General features: G+C 33.7%; 1 protein-coding gene across 1 annotated transcript in view; it reads left to right on the top strand.

Moving 5' to 3' along the window:
* MMP16 (matrix metallopeptidase 16) overlaps window positions 1-21,671 on the top strand; it is a 344,665-nt gene that overhangs the window by 228,353 nt on the left and 94,641 nt on the right. The window contains exons 5-6 of the mRNA XM_032609350.1: window positions 2,991-3,152; window positions 5,094-5,305. Coding sequence (XP_032465241.1) covers window positions 2,991-3,152; window positions 5,094-5,305 — 374 coding nt within the window. The remainder of the gene's footprint in view (window positions 1-2,990; window positions 3,153-5,093; window positions 5,306-21,671) is intronic.

The following is a 21,671-nucleotide window of genomic DNA, read 5'->3' as shown; positions in this document are numbered from 1 at the left end:
TAGGAAAGAGGTCTGGTGGATTTTAATTGTCTAAAACTCATCATGTGCCAACAACTTTTGTTCCAAGTGGCGTTCAAATCACAGGGTGGTACTTCATTTAACAACTTACCCTTTTAAACTATTGTGAAGCTGCAAGTATGGTTTAATTATATTATTGCCAATCATCTAAAGAATGGTAATTACTTAGAGCTTTTGGCCAGTATTTCTGATTAAAAGTGCTATGGCAAACTCAGTAGGTCATAGGTTCATGTCCTGAGCCTATTAATTTTCTTCTAAAGCTTTACTTTATTCCTTAGATGAGGAATCACTCCACCCTTGGAAAAGATGCTTAGAAAAACTTGACTGATCTGAAGTGAACATGAAATGTAATGACTTTTGCTGTTATCATTTTGATTTACTTTTTATTATTTTCATTTCTCTTACTAGCCAAAAAAAAAAAAAAAAAGTGACTAAAGCACTATTTTCCTGTGAGAGATTTGAGATGCTTGTTAATTCAACAAGGTCCAAAATGTTGATGGATAATTAACGGCGATATTTATCTGACCAAGAGTGAGAGAATGAGTTCCTACATGTTTATCTACAAACAAAGTTCAGGATACATTTTTCCTAGGGAAGGGGACGTGATACACAGGAGGAAGTTATGAAGATTGGATTCTTTTCCTTTTGAAGAATAAAGACAAGGCATAATCCCTGTAAAGCCACATTGGGACTTTCTGACAAAGAGGTTGTATCTGTTTTGATAAAAGAAGGCCAGGAGAGTCTAGAAGTATTTTCCAAACCAGTGCTATGGTCTTGCTGAGCTTAGCTGTCACCAGAGCTTCCTGGAAACCTTGAATGCCAACCCTTGAGTTTTCTGCTCTTGGTTCCACTGCCTTGTTTTTCGTTGGTCCTTTGGTTGCTTGATGGATCGTTGTTTTGTCATTAGGTCTGTTTTTTTCTTATTTTGTTTTGTTTTTGCGGTACACGGGCCTCTCACTGTCGTGGCCTCTCCCGTTGCGGAGCACAGGCTCCGGACGCGCAGGCTCAGTGGCCATGGCTCACAGGCCCTGCTGCTCCGCGGCATGTGGGATCTTCCCGGACCGGGGCACGAACCTGTGTCCCCTGCATGGGCAGGCGGACTCTCAACCACCGTACCACCAGGGAAGCCCTAGGTTGGTTTTTGATAAAAATAATTATTTCACTTTCAGCCCACTGATGGCATATTCCAGCCAAACTTTACATGTATTTTCTGGGTGTGGGTATGCCCAGAAGCTGAGCATATATGTGTCCTACCACTTTGCACCTTATTTGCAGTTGCAGTGTCTCATCTATATCAAATTTGTATCTTAACAAAGATGTCTCTGATATGAAATCGCAGAGGTGTTCATTCCAGAGTTGGTGTTAGATGTCTGACATATAAAAATGCCTGTGACTCATCTTCTCCCTACCTTCCTCTCACCTCTGAGTATCCTATGAGAGACAACCTGAAGTCTTTTCCCTATTTTACATACTCACAAACAGTCTCACAGTTCCTACATCTCTTATTAAATGACTCCCTCCTTCCTTCTGTTTTTTATCTCTGCCTGTGACTAGCACATGCTCACTAGATGATCCCTGATAGCATGTTTCATTGTTTGTTTTTTTAACTCAAAGTGTCATCTTAAAAAAAATCCTGTTCTCCAGTATCTCTGAACTCCTGTGCCTTTTTATTCTCCACTGTCTGACATTGTGAAATTCCACTCTCTGTCCTTACTTCCTCAAATCATTATAATTCCTCCTCTAAAAACAAACTTGTTCTGCATTTCCCAACAATGTGGAACTATCTTGCAGGCAGTAAAAAAATAACAAAAATTTAAGCAAAGACAGTTACCGGAAGTTGTCCTTTCTCCCACTATACATTTTTCCCTATATTCACCCTATAATTTCACTCCCTGTTTTGTCTTTAAGTCATGTTCTTTAATTCCTTTAAATGCATTCTTAAGGTAATAATAATCTCTTATATTTGATATTTTGTGATCATGATTTCTAATTTTAGGCTCTTTCTTCTCTTTGTATCTGTCACCACAGAAGAATAACAGCCCCAACTCATTGATGCTCATGTGCTTCGACTAAATTTTTGGAATTTACAAAGATACATGGAGGACTGGCTCTTTTCCTCAGGAGCTGAGTTATGATGATCCAGGAGTGGACAACATGTAGAGGCCATTAGCAGGGGCTTGACTGAACAAAGTCAGACAAAGTATCTCTGAGAGTTTGCACTAAATAGATTTACTATGCACATTTACTACTAGTGGAAGAGATTTTTTTTTTTATTTTCAGTGAGAAACAGACCCTCTAAGATAAATACGTTTTGTTCAGATTATGTATGAATTGATTAGAATTTGTATTTACAGAGCTAAGACTAGATTCCTAGTTTTCATGACTGCTAGCCTATGACTTTTATTTTACATTATTATAGGCTACTAAGAAAGAGAAGCCTTTGTCTAGGAGTTATAATAAATTAAGTTCTTGTCACAGCTCTGTAAATACAAAGATTTGCTATTCTTGACAAGATTTGTCACTTCTATGCAATAATTTACTCATCTGTGTAAAAGGAGGGATTGTAACTAACCTATATTTTTTGCTGAATTCTTAGAATTATGTTCACTATGAAGGTTACATAAGTGAGATATAGTATATTACATGCTTTCTAATTGGAAGAATATTTCAACAGCAGTAGTACCAATTTCTGATGCTAATGTTCTTTCTTCAACTTTTATTCTTTATTCTTCTCTTTCAGTTTCTAAATTTCTGTGACTTCACTATCATCACCTCCCCACCAACAACCCCCCTTTTTAAAATCACATATTGGATTTTGCCCGTAGATAATCCAATGATAAAATCACACTGATAGTTGAAATAGAAAGTTCCCCTTATTTTTCTTGGGTAAAATTTTGATAACACCATTTGTCCTTGTCAATTCTATACTTGGATATTAGTTATAATAGTGTCTTTTCTTCTCATTTGCACAGGAAATGACTTATTTCTTGTAGCGGTTCATGAACTGGGACATGCTCTGGGACTGGAGCATTCCAATGACCCCACTGCCATCATGGCTCCATTTTACCAGTACATGGAAACTGACAACTTCAAACTACCTAATGATGATTTGCAGGGCATCCAGAAAATATATGGTAGGTTACCACTGATTCTATTTGGTTAACCCTATAGTGAAGTGCAGAATTTCTGCTCTGTTTTCTTTGCTGAGATAGATGCTCTAATTATATTAGAGAGATAAATACTGAAAAAAAAATCTGGTCTATTGATAAAAGTCTTCTATCAATCAAGTTTGGTTGGCAACAATCCCAGATATCTTAATATGCAGATAATTAGAAAGTCTAGGCACTGATAAACTTACTGAGTTTAATTGAAACCTGAAAGTATAGTAAAGGTCAGTTAAGCTTTAGTATTTAAAATTCTGGTAAAAATGTAATAAATGAATATAACCAGTAAAAACAATGAGTCATAGGAGACTTTCATATAAGATACTGAGACTTTGGTGAAAGCTGACAGATTGATTCTCAGTTTATGATATTTGATGGTTGATAGATGCTAGACAAATCACTTTGGAAAATGCTGAAAATACTCTTGTGTGATGGATGTAACAAAATGAACTCAAAAACATGTAATTATTGACTAAGAGGTAAAAGGTAACAAATGGCTAAGTTTACTAACACATAATTCACAATAAATTTCTAGTAGAGTAAAATAATTTTAATTTATGGGGTTCAGTCAATGAATGCAAGGTAAGACAAAAGGAAGAAACACTATTACACATATTTACTATAATCCTAACTCCCTCAATAGGGCCATTGACCTTTATAAAGACATTTATTTCACACAAAATTGTTAAGAACTTGACATGTATTATTAACATATAGAGAATATGCTTTACTAAATTAATGAAGTGAAGCTTTCATTTTACAATACAAAAACAAATGTGTGCTGTCTGTAATATTCAGTACTCAGAAGATGTCATTTGCATTTTTAAATATCATAGTTTAAGTTCACTAATCTGTTTTGCATTCATGAATTTTTCAAGTTCAATGTCTCAGTGGTGACCATTCTCTCAAGGTTAATATTAGTTTTGGAAAAAAAGGTCAACTTTTGTGCTGCTCTTTATTTGGGGTATACTGAGAAAAGAGAAATGTCTGGGACTCAAAACTAAATAGCTCATATGTTGAATGAGCTAGCCAATGCCTATGTGTGTGTCATCAGAAATTCTGCCAAAGTAGTTAACTGAAAGGAGGCTCTTTCTCATGACCTCATGAATTAGTAGTCTAGACTGAAGGTCTGCAAAAGAGTATTCTTTCCATATCTAAATAATAAGTGTGAACAGCTCTGTATTTCTTTTTAAAAACATAAATCCCTTGAGAAATGATGCTTTACATCTGTACCAAATTACATCTATAAACTTTGGCTTGATTTAGAAACCTCTTTTTAGAAATACTTCTTTACATTAATATTTTATTAGTGGTGTTTTAATTAATAGGTGTTTTAGATTCAGTATTCAAATGAAACACTCTTCTAGCAATCTGTGAAAACATTTCATTAGAAGAAAATAATGAAAGTCAGGAAAAGTTGATAAAATACAGTTAGATACATAGGGATAGAATAAACTTTGATTTGTCAATGAGCTATTAACAGTATTAGAAATATTTGCGTAGAATCATCTATCAAAATCTAGGATTAACTTTGGTGGAGATTACATGCATGGTTCCAGTATTCATTTTAATTAATTTATAATTAATACACCACCTACTTCCAAAAAACGATTTGAAAACAGACTTTCCAATAAGGGCTGTGGTGAAGCTATTTTAAAAATCATTAAAAATTAACAAAGAAGGCCTAGTTACTTGGATCCAGAATTCAGCACAATAAAGACAGTTTCCAATAGACTTGGCAATGGTTTGTTGGGTAAGATGGTTTGTTTTTTCAGGAAGTATACAATCTTAAAGACCTCTTAGCTTGCTTAGTCTGAACCCTCCACTGATAAGTGATTGTCCTATGTAGCATATTTTCCAGCACTATTCCAGTTTTAAGTGAGCCAAGTGCTGTCCTCATATTTTCAAAAGGTCCACCTGACAAGATTCCTCCACCAACAAGACCTCTACCGACAGTGCCCCCACACCGCTCTAATCCTCCAGCTGACCCAAGGAAGAATGACCGGCCCAAACCTCCCCGGCCTCCCACTGGCAGACCTTCCTATCCTGGAGCCAAACCCAACATCTGTGATGGGAACTTTAACACTCTAGCTATTCTTCGCCGTGAGATGTTTGTTTTCAAGGTAGGAAGCTGTGATTTTTTTTTTTTTTAACGGTAGATCAAGTGTCTACAGTGTCGCTTTAGAAAACAAGTTCTCATTCATTCTAACACCACCTTCCCAGACCTCTCACAGTTAGAAGTTTCAAAAAAAATATCTTAAAATAAAATGCACAAATGGGCTTAAATGTCTAGCAGAAAATTGTTGTAACATTCTATTTTGGGAATGCATTTATGTCAGCAAAAGCTAAAATGCCTAGAAATGTGAGGCTAAAAAGTGCTGCGTGTTATGAACAGATAAAAAAGCATAATTTAAATCATGAATAGGAACTAATAGGGATGATTTGCTTGGGAGCTTAGCCACTTCCAGGCGTACTGCAGCTACTCTATCTTTGGTTTGCACATCTTTATGAGATCCTTATAATTTCACTAGACAGTTAAAGCATTTTTTTTTAAGAGGAGTATTGATCATTTTGTTCAGAGTCTACTGGTAGCCATTTACGTTAAATCTCCTCTATGAGACCATCACTTTGATTTTACATATACATTTTGTTGTTTTCTTTAGGCACGCATTTATAGCTATCTAATTTACATTGTTTTTTAAAAGGTTACAAGCTAAAACTAATTTTACATTTTGCTAAATGTGCTTTTCAGTGACGTTGAGCTCTCCAACAATAACACTAAAAAACAGTGTATCAAAATAAATTATATATACTAAAAAGTGAATGTAATGTAATACTGAAAAATATTTTCCCCTCAATGTTTATAAACCAATCTTAAAGATTAATGAAAACTGTAAGATTTATGTTGGTATTAGGGCACTAAAATAGCTACATTTTACCAATACCATCCATTTAAAAATAAAATAATGTGCTCTCTTTTTCATTAGACATGGATCAATAAATATTGAAATATTGCCCTACTTATCCTATTATCTACCAGAGGCCATACTTTGAAAGTATAGATATTATATAATTTTTAATAGGCAAAGTACTTTATTTCCTATATTGGAAATTAAGATTTGGATTTAATATAATATGCACAAGAGCATCATACTTTCCTGGAAAAAAATCAATGGTTTTCTTCAAACACATGAATAGATTTTTGAATTTTATAAATGCCCTGCAATGCTTAGTTAGATATCTCCCCTTTAATTTAAGTAGATTAATAAGTTTAGATTCAAGGAGTAAAGAAAAAAAGCTTACTATATATATGTGTATATCTCTATATATATACATATATAGAGATATACACATATATTCATACTCATTGTGGCTAAGCCCACAGCAACTAGTTGAAATGAACACAAAATGCATTAATTTGTTTATTCTACAAGACACCAAATGACAATTGAAAGATTTTATTTTTCACTGTTTTGGCTGAATTTCCATATCCAAGCTTTATACCTTGATATGCTGATATCACCAAAGTGGTGTCAACTTTATCTGAGAATGATATGAAATTGACTCTGGGTACATTCATTTCATTCTTCTTGTCTGTCTAATTAGATTGCGGATCTCAGAAGAGACCAGTATCTTCATGTCTAATGATCATTTTTACCAACTTTTTGCTCTGCACATTGTGGGAGATTAGTGAGTGCTCTGATTGACAAAATGAGATCCTGTGATGGCTGGTTCTTGGAATCAGGAATGAGTAACAAGCACACAGACCAATTCTCAAATAAAATACAGTGGCCACTATTTTCAATGTCAAAGCAAGTGTATAAAGAAACATGAGTAAGGCCTGCTTCTCTAAACTCTCATGGCACCTTGGATTGCTTAATCAAAACTCTCTGCAGGACAGAGTTCCTAAACTCTGTCTGCATTTAATTTCTTTGTTTCACTAGCCCCTCCTCTCTTTCTGAGAATAGGTTCTGTAGAAGATATCCTCTGTATAATTTTTGTACTCATCTCCTCTTTCATATAATGAGTGTGTATGCCCAGGGTAGTTTACCAGGTCCCCAGGATGTATGAATAGAAAGTAACACCCCAGTCTTTATGGAGCTCATACTCCAGAAGTGAAGACAAACATAAACCTAAGTACTTTTAAGATACAGGAGGAAACGACATGAAGAGAAAGAACTGAAGTCCAGTTGAGTAGGTCAAAACAACTTGACTGAGAAAAGGCTTATGCTGAATTTTGAGAGAGACACTTCTTAGGCACATTAAAAAGATTGGTATTTGACGTACTAAAATGTTGATGTACTGCGGGAGAGAAGATAGACATATTAGCTCTAGTGCAAAGTGATAAATGTTATAAATCAGAAATATACAAGATTTGATCAAAGGGAAAAGAGGATGATTGAGTGACACCTGCTCCTGGTTAATAGCTACGTGGATTGGGTAACTAATATGTACCTGAATGTAAGCTAGGTACTTTACATTGATAATCTCTAAACCTTATAATAACACTGCAAGATGAATAGTATTCTCTGTTTTACAAATGTGAAAACTGAAAATCAGAAAAGTTAAGTAGTCAGTAGTTGAATACAGGTCTACTTGATTCCAAAAATCTATGTCTTCCACCTTAAGTTTTACTAACTGAAAGAGGTAGGGAAAGCTTCAAAAGAAAGGTGGACTTTAAGATATATTTTAAAATAGTAAATATTCAAGAAATATTTATTAAACTCATGTTGTGAGGCTCTGTTTTAGGCACTGGCAGTGTAGCAGTTAAAACACACACACACACACATGCACACACACACACACACACACACACACACACTACAGGCTAGACCTTAGTTTCTTGGAGCTTACATTCTAAGTTTTCAGAGTGGATGTGTGGTTGAAGGTGCTTCACACAGAGGTTCTGCACCTGCCATGGAAGGCTGTGGGAAAGCAACCACATTGATTGAGCCCCCCAAATCTTGCTTTTCTCTGTTAATGACTGCTGGCATTTTAACTTCTCTCTCTATACCTACATGGTCTAGACTACCTTCACCTCTAAATTAACGTCATTTTCCCCATACCTGATCTTCCACCTGAAGTTACTCTCTGTCAGTCTGTCTTGTGCACACCTACGTTTAAATGTTCCTTCAATATGATCACCATTAGTTTTCATAGTTTGTTCCTTTATGGCTATCCCTTCAAGTACATTTTAAGATCACCCACTCTTTGATCACACTTTTAATAATATAACAGTTTTCTACTTTTCTTCATTACTAATTCTTTATGCAAATTGGAAACCTCTTTATCTCCTCAACCCTTAACCACCACACTCATTTCACATTAGTTTTACTACATCAGAGAGGCAGAGACCTCTCTGCCAGCCTCTGCTTATCCATAACTTCCATTCTCAACATCTTCCACATGTCCCAACCTCTCTAACTATTCTTCAACCCCAAATCTCTTTCTAGTGATTTTTATATTTATTTTCTACATCCAATTAGCATGCTTTTTATTTCTATATTCTCTATTTCTCATTTTAATGTGCTTCTTCACTAGATTATAAACTTCAGAGTAGGGGTTGGTTCGTATGGACTTTGTGGTGCTCGAGCAAATGAATAGGGATCTCAGTATAATATGCATTTAATGAAACTATAGCTATATCATGTTTATACAACAGTAATCAACCAATAGGACATTACTGAAAGTATTGCATTCTGGTACTTCATTATTCCTTGCCCAAGATCTCCATGAGTATTATTTAGTTCAATTCTATATGTATGATTTTTAAGTAAAAAATAAGAAAATATAGATATAAATAAAAGGTAATATCATCAGGTAATTTTGTTTTCTAATTGGAAGGAGACATTTTTTAAAATAGAAGTTTCAGCATAAATCTTTGGGTAGAAATCTTCTTCTTAGGGGATTTGATATACATTGAGCTTCCCAGGCACTCATTTATTTATAGTGACTTCACCTGGATATACTTTCTATATGGGAATATAAAAAAATTATATATATACAATATATTTTATATATAAATGTATATTTTTATATAATATATTATTATAAACACCATTTTCATATATTATTTATTTATGCATGAGAAAGTTAAGCTTTCCATGCAGCTTCATAATCTTTGGGGAAAGTAAAAACCTAAAGAGAGAAAATGAAAATCAAAAACAATTGCCAAGGAACAGAGAAACAAAATAGCAATAACAGAAGCTCTGCCCTTACTTTACAGAAGGTGATTTTTAAGAGTGTTCCCTGAAGAGTGTAAGCTGCTGTTGTGACTGGGTTCACAACAATAACAAAATCTGATTGTTCAAATGAATACTCTCAAAGTTCCTTTGGACAAGATAAAAACATTGAATATTTAGTTATTGTGGTATGAAAGAGAATGGAAAGCAGAATTAGTCAACCTTGTAGAGGATATGTTTCAGTACACTGTATATTGTTACGTATGGAAGAATGCAGTGTTAAATATATATATTCTTCTGAAAGCTGAGGACAGTAAGAAAAACTATAAACAGCACCTAAAGTTCTTAGAGCTCAGAAAAAAAGAAAAAAGAAAAAAGAAAAGAAAAAGGATAATTCCATTGGGCTACTGACTAGTTCTTTACATCAAAGGGAACAAGCAAAAGCCAGTGCTTTAAACTAGAACTAGAAAGGATAGTGTTAAAAGGCAAAGGTGAAAGCTGTATGGAAGAGCATTCAAGGAAGTACAGTAAAGGGTCTTCACAATTAATATAGAAAACCAAGCTCACAGCTCTGAGTAAAGAAAGCATTTCATCATTTATCCAAAAAAAAGGAAAAGAAAAGGAAGGAAAAAAACCAGAAATCATTTGGTTCCTTTTACTTTGTCAAATTTTTGTCTGTTCATTTGTCACAAAATGATTTGTTCTTAAATCTGACCAGCTTCATTTACAACCACCTACTGAAGAATCATAGTTATCATTATTTCCATAGAAACAGATATATTAACACTAGTTAACTGAAAGTAATTTAACCAAGTCTAGTAAGTACAAAGTATGATCCAATTTCATTTGCAATATAGTTTTGTTTCATAAAAGAAAAGATGTTATATGAGAGAGTGAGAAGAAAGTTACTTGTTCAAAGAGATAAATTATATTTACATAATGTAGATTTGTGACTAAACTCCTTTCAATTGATCAGAATTGAACTTTGTGACTCTTCTATTCAGTAGTTTATAATCTCTTGGTATTTAATGTCAATTCATTTCTTATTCTATGCTACACATCTCCCATGGAGCAATATTTGCTCCTTTCATTCATTTTTATTTTATTTTAAAATGTTTCTTCCTTTGTTGAATATTCCTCTGTTTCAACTTTATTGTCCTTGAAATCTGGAACTGTGCCTTTCTCACATCACTTGTATAACTATATCACATTACTCACACAGAATATTTCTTCAATTTTTCAAGTGTATATTTTGCCTTTTCTGTATGTATGCCATTGAACTTTTGGAATTAAAAGTTGAAAATACGATTTTTCCTTTAAAATGCTTAAATTTTGTCAGGTAAAGGACAACATGTAATTATCAATTAGAAATGGTTCCTTTAAATTGAAGCCCACAAAACAGAGAACAATAATGACCCTTTACACTTAAGAGAATATTGGCTTAAGCCTGGGAATAATAAGATAATAGAAATAACTGTGGCGTCCAGGTGGTAATTTACCAATAAGCAGTGTGATCCAGAATAAGAAGAAAACCCAAATGTCAAAATCACTGAATATCTTTGGTCAGCTTTGAAATATCCAATATACAGACCTATAGGCTCAGAGAAGTGAGGAGAGGAAGCACTTGAGAGTTGCATACTAAGGTTCCTACTTGACCTCTCCACTCAGATGCCAAATTCAACATACTTAAACTTGAGCTACTGATCTTCCTTCATGAACCTACACCCCTGCTTCTCTTTTTCCATTCAAAATAAGGGCAACTCCATCGTCCCATTTATTTAGTAAATAAAACCTAAGGATAAAGCCAAATCCTGTTGGCACCCACTTTTTTCCCCTTCCACTGCTACAGTCCTAGCCAAAGGTACCATCACATCTCACCTTCATATTAGAATATCCTCCACATTCGTTCCCTTGTTTCCTCCCTTACCCCATCCTTCCAGCCTACTGTCAGTTCTGCATGCAGAATGATCCTGTAAAATCATGCATCAGATCATATAACTGCACTGTCTAAAATGCTTCAATGTCTGCCAAGGTTCCTATCAAACAATCCCACTTCTTGGTATGTATCCAAACGGGGTGGGGAACACTATCTCAAAGAGGTATCTGCACTCCCATGTTCGTTACAGCATTATTCACAGTAGCCAAGGTATGGAAACAAGCTGTGTCAACAAGATGAGTAGATAAAGAAAGTGTGATGTATACATATACATATATATACAATGGTATATTATTCACCTTAAAAGAAGAAGGAAATTCTGCCATTTGTGAGGCTATGGATGAATTTAGAGAACATTATGCTTAGGAAAATAAGCCAGACACAAAAAGACAAATATTGCATTATCTTGCTTATATGAAGAATGGGAAAAAGTTAGACTCATAGTAACAGAGAGTAGAATAGTGGTTACCAGGGGCTGAGGGGTGGAGAAATGGGGGATGTTTGTCAAAAGGTAAAACTTTCATTTATAAGATGTATTTCAGTTACAAGATGGAGCAGCATGGTGACTATAGCTAATAATGCATCATTTACTTGAAATTAGCTAAGAGGGTAAATCTCAAGTGTTCTCACCACAAACACACACACACACACACACACACACACACACATACACAGATTGATAACTATGTGAGGTGATGGATATGCTTATTAGTTTGATTGTAGGTAATCATTTCACAATGTATACTTATATCAAATCATCAAGTTGTGCACTTTAAATATATACAATTTTTATTTGTCAATAGTACCACAATAAAGTTGGGGGAAAAAAAAACAAATTTATTTCAGGTGCCCACAAGGCTCCATGATCAGCCCCTTTCACTCTCCCCTCTGATATCACCTCCATTTTCTTGCTCCAATCACTTTTACTCACTCAATTCCAGGCACACCCGTCTCCCCTCTGTTCCTTGAATTTGCCAGGCTTTCTTGTCTTTGCAGGTCTTTCCCTACCAAATACCAAATATTCACATTATCTTCTAGATTTTTGCTGCTATTTGTAAAAGGCAGAAGACTATCTCCAACCTTTAGTACTGTCCAAACTGTCTGTTGTTACATAGGTCCACATGGGGCTAGAAATATGAAAGGGAACAATATTTGTAGAAATTCAGAAATGTTTATTGTGAGTTATACAAATTTTGTGCCATTTTTGTGACCCCAAAGAATTGATTTGTTTTTTACAGTTGGATGAATTCTCTCCTAGCTCTCAACTTAATGATTCACTCATTCCCATTGCACAGTGGTGTGTCATTGTTTACATCAGTATAGAATAATACTTAAAATCCTATCTCTAGACATTACAGATAAACTTGGAGTCAGATCCTTCTTGTCATAGGCTCCAAGCAAGGACTGTATCTACTCCTCTATTTACTGCTGAATTACACAGTGCTCTGAACATAGTAGACAGTAAATATTTGTTAAATAACTTGCATTCCACAATAGCTAATAAATTCCACCATAGGTATGTAGTAAGTTCAGGAAATGGTAGCTATTATGTAGCAAGACAGACTTGACATTTTGAATTACTCGTTATATTCATTAACTCAAATCCCCATGTTATTTGAAATTATCTTAAAAAGTAACTTTTAGCTGAATAAAGATCACAAAGAATGGCTCTAATTCTTAAGATATAAGGGAAAGGAATGGAAGACTTTTTTAATGTTGTTTATATCATATGACTCCATAAAATGATTAAAAATATTTTGTTAGCAGAGTATTCAAAAAGTATTTTACAAACAAAGAAATAAAAATACTTAGAGAAATTGCACAGCACAGAATAAGCTAAAATTACTCTGTGTCAGAGCTTAATTCTGTACTTCCAGGAAGTATTACTTGATAATATTAATAGTACTTTGTAACTGGGGCTAGACTCACATTAGAACAAAGTGAGAAATTGTCAACACAGTATAGGCAGAGAATTAAATAAAATTTCCCTGCACCACAAAATCATAGTATTTCAAATATTTTAGGTAAACAGTTTAGGAAGCAGTTGGAATTATGTGTAATACTGCATTTTAATGTCAATATTAATTTTTTCAAAATACTTGTATTTAATTATGATTTAAAATTTACTCTTTGAAACATTTAAAATTTTTAATTGACATTTCTGACTGCTTAAGCTGTTGTAGCACATATATAAGAATTCAGTAGAATGGATTCATAGTCATCTGAGTTTCCAATTTCTTCTCTAGGCACTTTATTTTGGGGTAACCATAAATATTTTAAGCACATATTTGGATACTTGTTTTAGATTCAATAAAACCATTTTTATTAATATAAAACAGAAATTTAAAAATATATATAGTACATATTTTGGAGACTAAAATATGTTTTATCATGTACATTTTATTTTGTTATTAATTTATAGTATGATTAGGGTGATCCTATATAGTCATGCAAAAATGTTTTTTGAAAGTATATTGTGAGCTAATTGAAAAACCATTTCACTCCATAGCAATATGATTCTTCCTATTCTACAATTATTGATCTAAATATTTTCAGTGTCAAAGATATATATTTTCTTGTTCCATGTTTGTCATAGTCTATAACTTTATATTGAGAGTTTTACAAAGAAAGTTCCCATATTCACCATACATGGTTCAAATCACTTTAACCTTAACGTACGTTTAGTTCAAGATTTATACTGCACATGAAGGTTGGGTTTATTTTTAATTTTAGAAGTTATGAAAACAGCACTTCTCCCAATTTTTTCCTTCATATTTGGCATTTGTGAGTATACAACTTTTGACCTCATATTTCTGTAAAGCAAAAATGAAACTTTATTCTTTCCATTCCCTTTTTAAACTTTCAGTTAGCAGTATTGTGATTATCGGTTTGCTTTGTGGGTTATGTGAAGTAATTTAAACATTGAGTCAGCACTTCAAAATTTCTTAAAACACCTGTTTATTTTATCTTTTGCAAGACAGTCTTAACATGTATAAATATCTAAGACAAAGTGGAGTGCAAAGCTCTCATTATTTGTAAATTATGTAACAATCTACTTGAAAACTTCCATGAAAATCAACAGGAAAAAATTACACTACTAACAATGTTAAGAAAGATATTCTGAATCATAGTAAAAAATTGAAATATAGCCTTTCTATTAACCACTTAGAATATAATTGAAAAATAATTTTCTTGACATAAAAAAGTAACTTATAGGATTAAAATTAATTAGCAGTATCTGGTCCATACATATTTATTAAATGATTAGTGTTTTTTACTTTTAACCCTGTCTTGTCTACATTTAACTTTTATAAGGGAGGTTCTTGACTGTTTTGTTCATTCTTCTATATGTGCTTCTTATGATGCTTTAAAGTTTCAGTGCATTATATTGTTTTTATTTACATAATTATGAGTAAGATTGGAAAAAAAAGATTTCAGGTTTAAGCTAGAGCATTAATATCTCTTACAATAAATAGGAAATGTGCATAGATTTCAAATTAGTAATCCCATGCATGGCAATTCATCCTGAAATAATGAAGTAAGTCTAAAATGAACAATGGTATTTATTACAGCTTTCTTGCCAATAGGAAAAGATGTTTGAAGCAACCAAAATTATTCAGTAATATAGTAGTGGTGTAGCAAATAATAGTACATCAATTCAGTGGAATGTAATGCAATGGCTTAAAGGGTGAATTAAAGAGAATATATGAAACAATGAGACATGATTATAATGTAAACACAAATAAAATAGTAAAACATAAAATTTTATGTATCATGAATTGCAGCATTTGAAATATGTGTGTTGATAATCCATAGAAGTTATAGAAAAGTGATGTTAGACAAATCTTAAATGATGGAATTGTGAGTGGTTTTTTAAACGTGTATTATTGTGATAATATTGCATACACATATAATAGTTCAAAATAGAGTTGCACAACAAAATCTAGATATCTGTGAAGGCTGTAGTACATCAAATAATGGGGAAGCCATATTATTTTCAAAAATATAGGTAGTCAAAATTTATTAAAGTATACAGTGGGAGGTGTGGGTAGGATGATAGAGTATGAAAACTCTGAGCTCACCTTCTCCCATGAGCATACCAAAATTACAACTATTTACAGAGCAACTATCAATGAGAACAACCTGAAGAAAAGATTTTCAGCAACTAAAACTTTAAGGAAGAAACCACAACCAGATGGGTATAATGGGTGGAGACGCAATAGAGTCAAGACCTACAGCTCCAGGTAGGCAACCCCCAAATGGGAGAATAATCACAATTTCAAGGGTTCTCCACCAAGGAGCAGTGTCTGATCCCCATATTGGTCTCCAAAGCCTGGGGGCCCTTCAATGGAAAGATGAGCCCCCAAAATATCTGACTTTAAAGGTAAATGTGGCTTGTGTATGAGAGAGGAAAATGGCTGTAAGAAACAGAGACTATGCACTTAAAGGATGCCCACAAAATCTCACTCACTCTGACGACGAGTGTAGAGGCAGTAATTTGAAAAGAGCCTAGGGCAGACCCAAATGCTGATCTTAGAGAGTCTCCTTTAGGGGCAGGTGACAACTAGGATTCCCTCTGGAGATACAGATGTAGGCTGCAACCATTTGGGGAGCCCATTCTACTACGAGCACACTGGTGCTGACAAGCACAATTTTGGAATCCTCCCTGTAGCTCATAGGCATTCGGGGCTCACCTACCCACCTGCCAGTTGGCACAAATCCCAGAATCTCCTGAGCTGAGCAACAACAGTGTAAGGACCAAGCCCCAACTAATAGTGGGCCAAGGACTCAGCCCCACCCACTAGCAGGCTGGCTCCAGTCCTGGGCCTTACCACCTGGGCCCCCACTACCAGGACCCAGCACCACCAACCAGTGGACAGGCACCAGCCCTGAAATGCCTCAGGCCAGGCAGCCAGCTGCACAGGGTACCAGTTGCTGACAGCTTCAGTATGAAGCAGAGCCTGATAGCCAAATATGTTAGAGGGCAGCTCCACCTACTAATCAGCCACAGTACTTGTCCCCACTACAACAGAAGGTCTCATGAAGCCCACACAGGGGCACCCGTAGAGTATATAGCTCTGATGGCCAGAGAGGAGTGTACTGTTGGGCCCCATAGCATCTCCAACATAGGGCCATTTTTCCAAGATCAGGAAATATTAACAAACTACTTAGTACATAGAAATAAAAACAGAAAATTAAGCAAAATGAGACAACAGAAGAATATTCTCCAAACAAAAGAAAAAGATAAAAACAAAGAAGAACTAGGGAAAATGGAGATAAAGATTCCACCCAATAAGGAATTTAAGATAATGATCATAAAGATGCTCAATGAGAAGACTGGATGAACACAGACATACAGAAGCTTAACAGAGTTAGAAAATATATACAAGAACCAAACAGCTGAAGAATACAATAACTGAAATAAATACCCTTAAAGGAGTCAAGTAGATTTGATGATATACAGAGGAATGGATCAGTGAACTGGAAAACAGAGTAGTGGAAATCACCCATGCTGAACAGAAAAAAGAAAAATAAATTAAATTAAAATTTTAATTAAGATTTTTTAAGGGACCTTGGGTACAATATCAAGTGTAACTAATATTCACATTATAGAGCTCCCAAAAGGAGAAGAGAGACAAAAAGAAGCAGAAAACTTATATGAAGACATAACAGCTGAAAACTTCCCTAACCTGGGAAAGGACAGAGCCATCCAGGTCCAGGAAGCACAGGGATTCCCAAACAAGATCAACTCAAAAGAAGTCCACAATAAACACATTATAATAAAAATGGCAAAAAATGCAGACAAAGAGCAAATCTTAAAAGCAACAAGGAAAAGCAATTAGTTACATACAAGAGAACTCCCATAAGACAATCAGCTGACATTTCAGCAGAGACTTTGCAGACCAGAAAGTGTGGTACAATATATTTAAAGTAATAAGAGGAAAAAGCCTACAAACAAGAATTATCTACTCAGAAATGCTATCATTCAGATTTGAAGAAGATATTAAGAGTTTTATAGACAAACAGAAAATGAAAGAGTTTAGCACCAAAATGATTTTACAAGAAATATTAAGTGGACTTCTCAAGGTGGAAAAGAAAAGATGACCACTAGAAATATGAAAATTAGAAAAGAAAAATCTCATGACTAAAGGCAAATATTCAGGAAAGGTAGTAGATCAAACCCACCTGCAAAGCTAGTAGGAATTTTAAAAGAAAAAGTTAGTAAAATAATCTATATTCACAATAAGTAGTTAAGGAATACACAAAACAAAAAGTTGTAAAATATAAGGTCAAAAACACTAAACCGGTTGCAGGGAGTGAAAATGAATGGTTGTTACATTGAATTCAAATGTAAAAAGATCATTAATTTAATCATGTAATGTACATATTGTTTTATACACACCTCATAGTAAGCACAAACCACAACTATATAATATATGCAAACACAAAAAAAGAGAAAGGAATCCACACATAACACTAAAGAGAGTCATCAAATCAAAGGGAAAAGAGCTAAACAACAAGAAAGAGATTAACATACCAATAAATAATTACTGTAAATATAAATGAAGTGAATGTTCCAGTCAAAAGAGTGGCTGAATGGATTAAAAAAAAAGCAAGACCCACATACATATATGTATATATATATATATATATATATATATATATATATATATATATTGCCATAAGGGACTCACTTCAATTATAACACAGACCATAAGTTAAGGAATGGAAAAAAAGTGTACCATACAAATGGAAATGAAAAGAGAGCTGGGGTAGCAATATTTATATCAGATAAAATAGACTTTACAACAAAGACTGTAACAAGAGAAAAAGAAGAACATTATATAATGATGAACAGATCAAGCAGAAGATATAGTAATTGTAAATATAAAGGTACCCAATATAGGAGCACATAAATACATGCACAAGATACTAGTAAGCATAAATGGAGAAATTTACAGTAACACAATAATAGTAGAGGACTTTACTACCCCACTTATATTAATGGATAGGTCACGTAGACAGAAAATCAGTAAGGAAACAAGGGTCTTAAGTGACATATTAGACTAGATGTACTTAATACATGTACTTAATAGATATATGGAGAACATTCCATTCCAAAGCAGCAGAATACATTCTTATTAAGGGCACCAGGAATATTCTCCAGGATAGATCACATGCTAGGCCACAAAATATATCTTAATAAATTCAAGAAGATTGAAATGATATCAAGCATCTTTTCTGACCACAATGCTATGAGACTAGAAATCAACTATAGAGGAAAAAATGCAAAAAACACAAACACATGAAGGCTAAACAATATGGCACTAAACAAAAAATGGGTCATCAAAAAAAACAAGATGGATATCAAATATTATCTGGAGATAAATGAAAATGGTAACACAACTATCTAAAATCTATGGGACTCAGCAAAATCATTTTTAAGAGGGAACTTTATAGTGATAAAAACCTATCTCAGGAAACAAGAAAAGTCTCACATAAACAACCTAATCAAAAAACTAGAAAAAGATGAACAAACAAAACTCAAAGTTAGTAGAAAGAAAGAAATAATAAACATCAAAGCAGGAATAAATAAAATAGAAACAAACAAATAAAAAACAACAGAAAAGATCAATGAAACTAAGAACTGGTTCTTTGAAAAGATAAAAAAAATTAGTAAATTTTGGCAGACCTGTCAAAGGAAAAAGAGAGATAGGTCCCAAAATAAATGAAATCAGAAATGAAAGAGAATTTTCAGCTGACACCACAGAAATACAAAGGATCATAAGAGATTACTACAAACAGTTACATGTCAATAAAATGGACAACCTGATTGATATGAATAAAATCCTAGAAATGTATAGTATCCTAAGACTAAGTCTGAAGAAATAGAGAATATGAACAGACAAATTATGAGTAATTAAACTGAACCAGAACTGAGGAAAAGAAGTTTAGGACCAGAAAGCTTTACAAGTGAATTCTACCAAACATTTAGAGAAGAATTAATACATATCCTTCTCAAACTACTCCAAAATATTCAAGAGGGAGGGATGCTTACAAAATCGTTCCAAGAGAACAACAACATGCTGACACCTAAACTAGACAAAGACATCACCAAAATAAAAAAAAAGATAATTACTGGTCAACATCAATGAAGAATATAAATGCAAAAATCATTGACAAAATATTAGCAAACTTAATTCAACAATACATTAAAAGGACCATAAACACTAATCAAGGAGGATTTACCCAAGGATGAAAGGATAGTTCAATATATGCAAATCAATCATTGCAACACCTCACATTAAAAAATTGAAAAATAAAAATCATGTGATAATAGATGAAGAAAACACTTATGACAAAATTCAACATCCATTTATGACCAAAATTTTCAAGAATGTGGTATAGAGGGACCATACCTCAATGTAATAAAAGCTTTATATGACAAGTCCACAGGTAACAAACACAATGGTGAAAAGCTAAAAGCATTTCCTCTAAGATAAGAAACAAGAAAAGAATGCCCACTCTCATCACTTTTATTCAACATAGTATTGGAAGTCCTAGTCACAGCAATCGGACAAAGAAAAGAACTAACAGGAATCCAAAACGGAAAGGAAGATGTAAAACTGTCACTGTTTGCAGATAACAAAATACTATAGAGCATTCTAAAGACACTGCCAAAAAAATATTAGAACTCATAAATAAATTCAGTAAAGTTGTAGGAACAGTTAAGATACACAAATTTGTTGCATTTCTATACATTAAAAAGAATCTATCAGAAAGAGAATTTAAGAAAACAATTTACTCTTACATTTGCATCAAAAAATAACATACCCCTGAATAATTCTAACCAAGGAGGTAAAAAGACCTTTACTCAGAAAACTGTAAGACACTGATGAAAGAAATTGATTTTGACACAAACCCACAGAAAGATACACTGTGCTCATGGATTGGAAGAATTAATGTTGCTAAAATGAACATACTACCCAAGTTAATCTACAGGTTCAATGCAATACCTATAAAAATTCCAATGACATTTTTCACAGAACTAGGAAAAATAATTCTAAAATTTATATGTAACTACAAAAGATTTTGAATAGCCAATACAACCTTGAGAAAGAAGAACAAGGCTAGAGGTAAAAGCTCCCTGATTTAAAACTATACTACAAAGCTACAGTAATCAAAACGGTATGATACTGGCACAAAAACAGACACATAGATCAATGAAACAGAATAGAGAGCCCAGAAATGAGCCCACACTTACATGATCAATTAATCTATGACCAAAAATAGCAAGAATATACAATGGGAAAAACAGCCTCTTCAATAAATGATGTTGGGAAACTGAATAACTACATTTAAAAGAATTAAACTGGACTACTTTCTCATATCATATACAAAAAAAACAAAACAAGACAAAAAATAAAACCTCTCAAAATGGATGAAAGACTCAAATGTAAGACCTGAAACCATACAACTCCTAGAAAGAAGCATAGGCAGTATGTTTTTGACACTGGTCTTAACAATATACATGTATATGTATATATATGTATATATATATATATATTTGGTATATCTCCTCATGCAAGGGCAACAAAAGCAAAAATAAACAAATGGAACTACATCAAACTAAAAAGCTTTTCCAGAGCAAAGGAAACTATAAACAATAAGAAAAGGCAGCCTACTGAATGGGAGAAGATATTTGCAAATGATATATATGGTAAGAGGTTAATATCCAAATATTCAATGAACTTATACAACATCAGAAAACAAACAAGCTGATTAAAAATGAACAGAAGAACTGAATAGACACTTTTCCAAAGAAGAAATACAGATGGCCAACAGACGCAGGGAAGTATGTTCAACATCATTACTCATCAGGGAAACGGAAACCAAAACCTCAGTGAGATATCACCTTACATCTATCAGAATGGCTGTTATCGAAAGGACAACAAATAAGTGTTGGTGAGGTTGTGCAGAAAAGGGAACGTTTAGGCACTGTTTGGAGGAATGTAAATTGGTGCAGCCAATATGGAAAATAGTATAGAGGTTCTTTAAAAAATTAAAAATAGAACTACCATGTGATTCAGCATTTTACTCCTGGGCATTTATCTGAAGAAAACAAAAACACTAATTCAAAAAGACGTGCACCCCTATGTTCACTGTAGCATTATTTAAAATAGTCAAGACATGAAAGCAACCTAAGTGCTCATCAGTAGATTAATGGATAAAGATGTCATATACATATATATACACACACATATATATATATACAAAATAGATGATGTAATATATTACATAGCTGTTTAAAAGAATGAGATTTTGCCATTTGAGACAACATGGGTGGACCTAATGGATATTTTGCCAAGT

Source organism: Phocoena sinus, chromosome 17, assembly GCF_008692025.1.
Source record: "Phocoena sinus isolate mPhoSin1 chromosome 17, mPhoSin1.pri, whole genome shotgun sequence".
NCBI classification, from domain to species: Eukaryota; Metazoa; Chordata; class Mammalia; order Artiodactyla; family Phocoenidae; genus Phocoena; species Phocoena sinus.
Note: the sequence above shows the minus strand (reverse complement) of the source record. Positions and strands in the feature narration are given on the sequence as shown.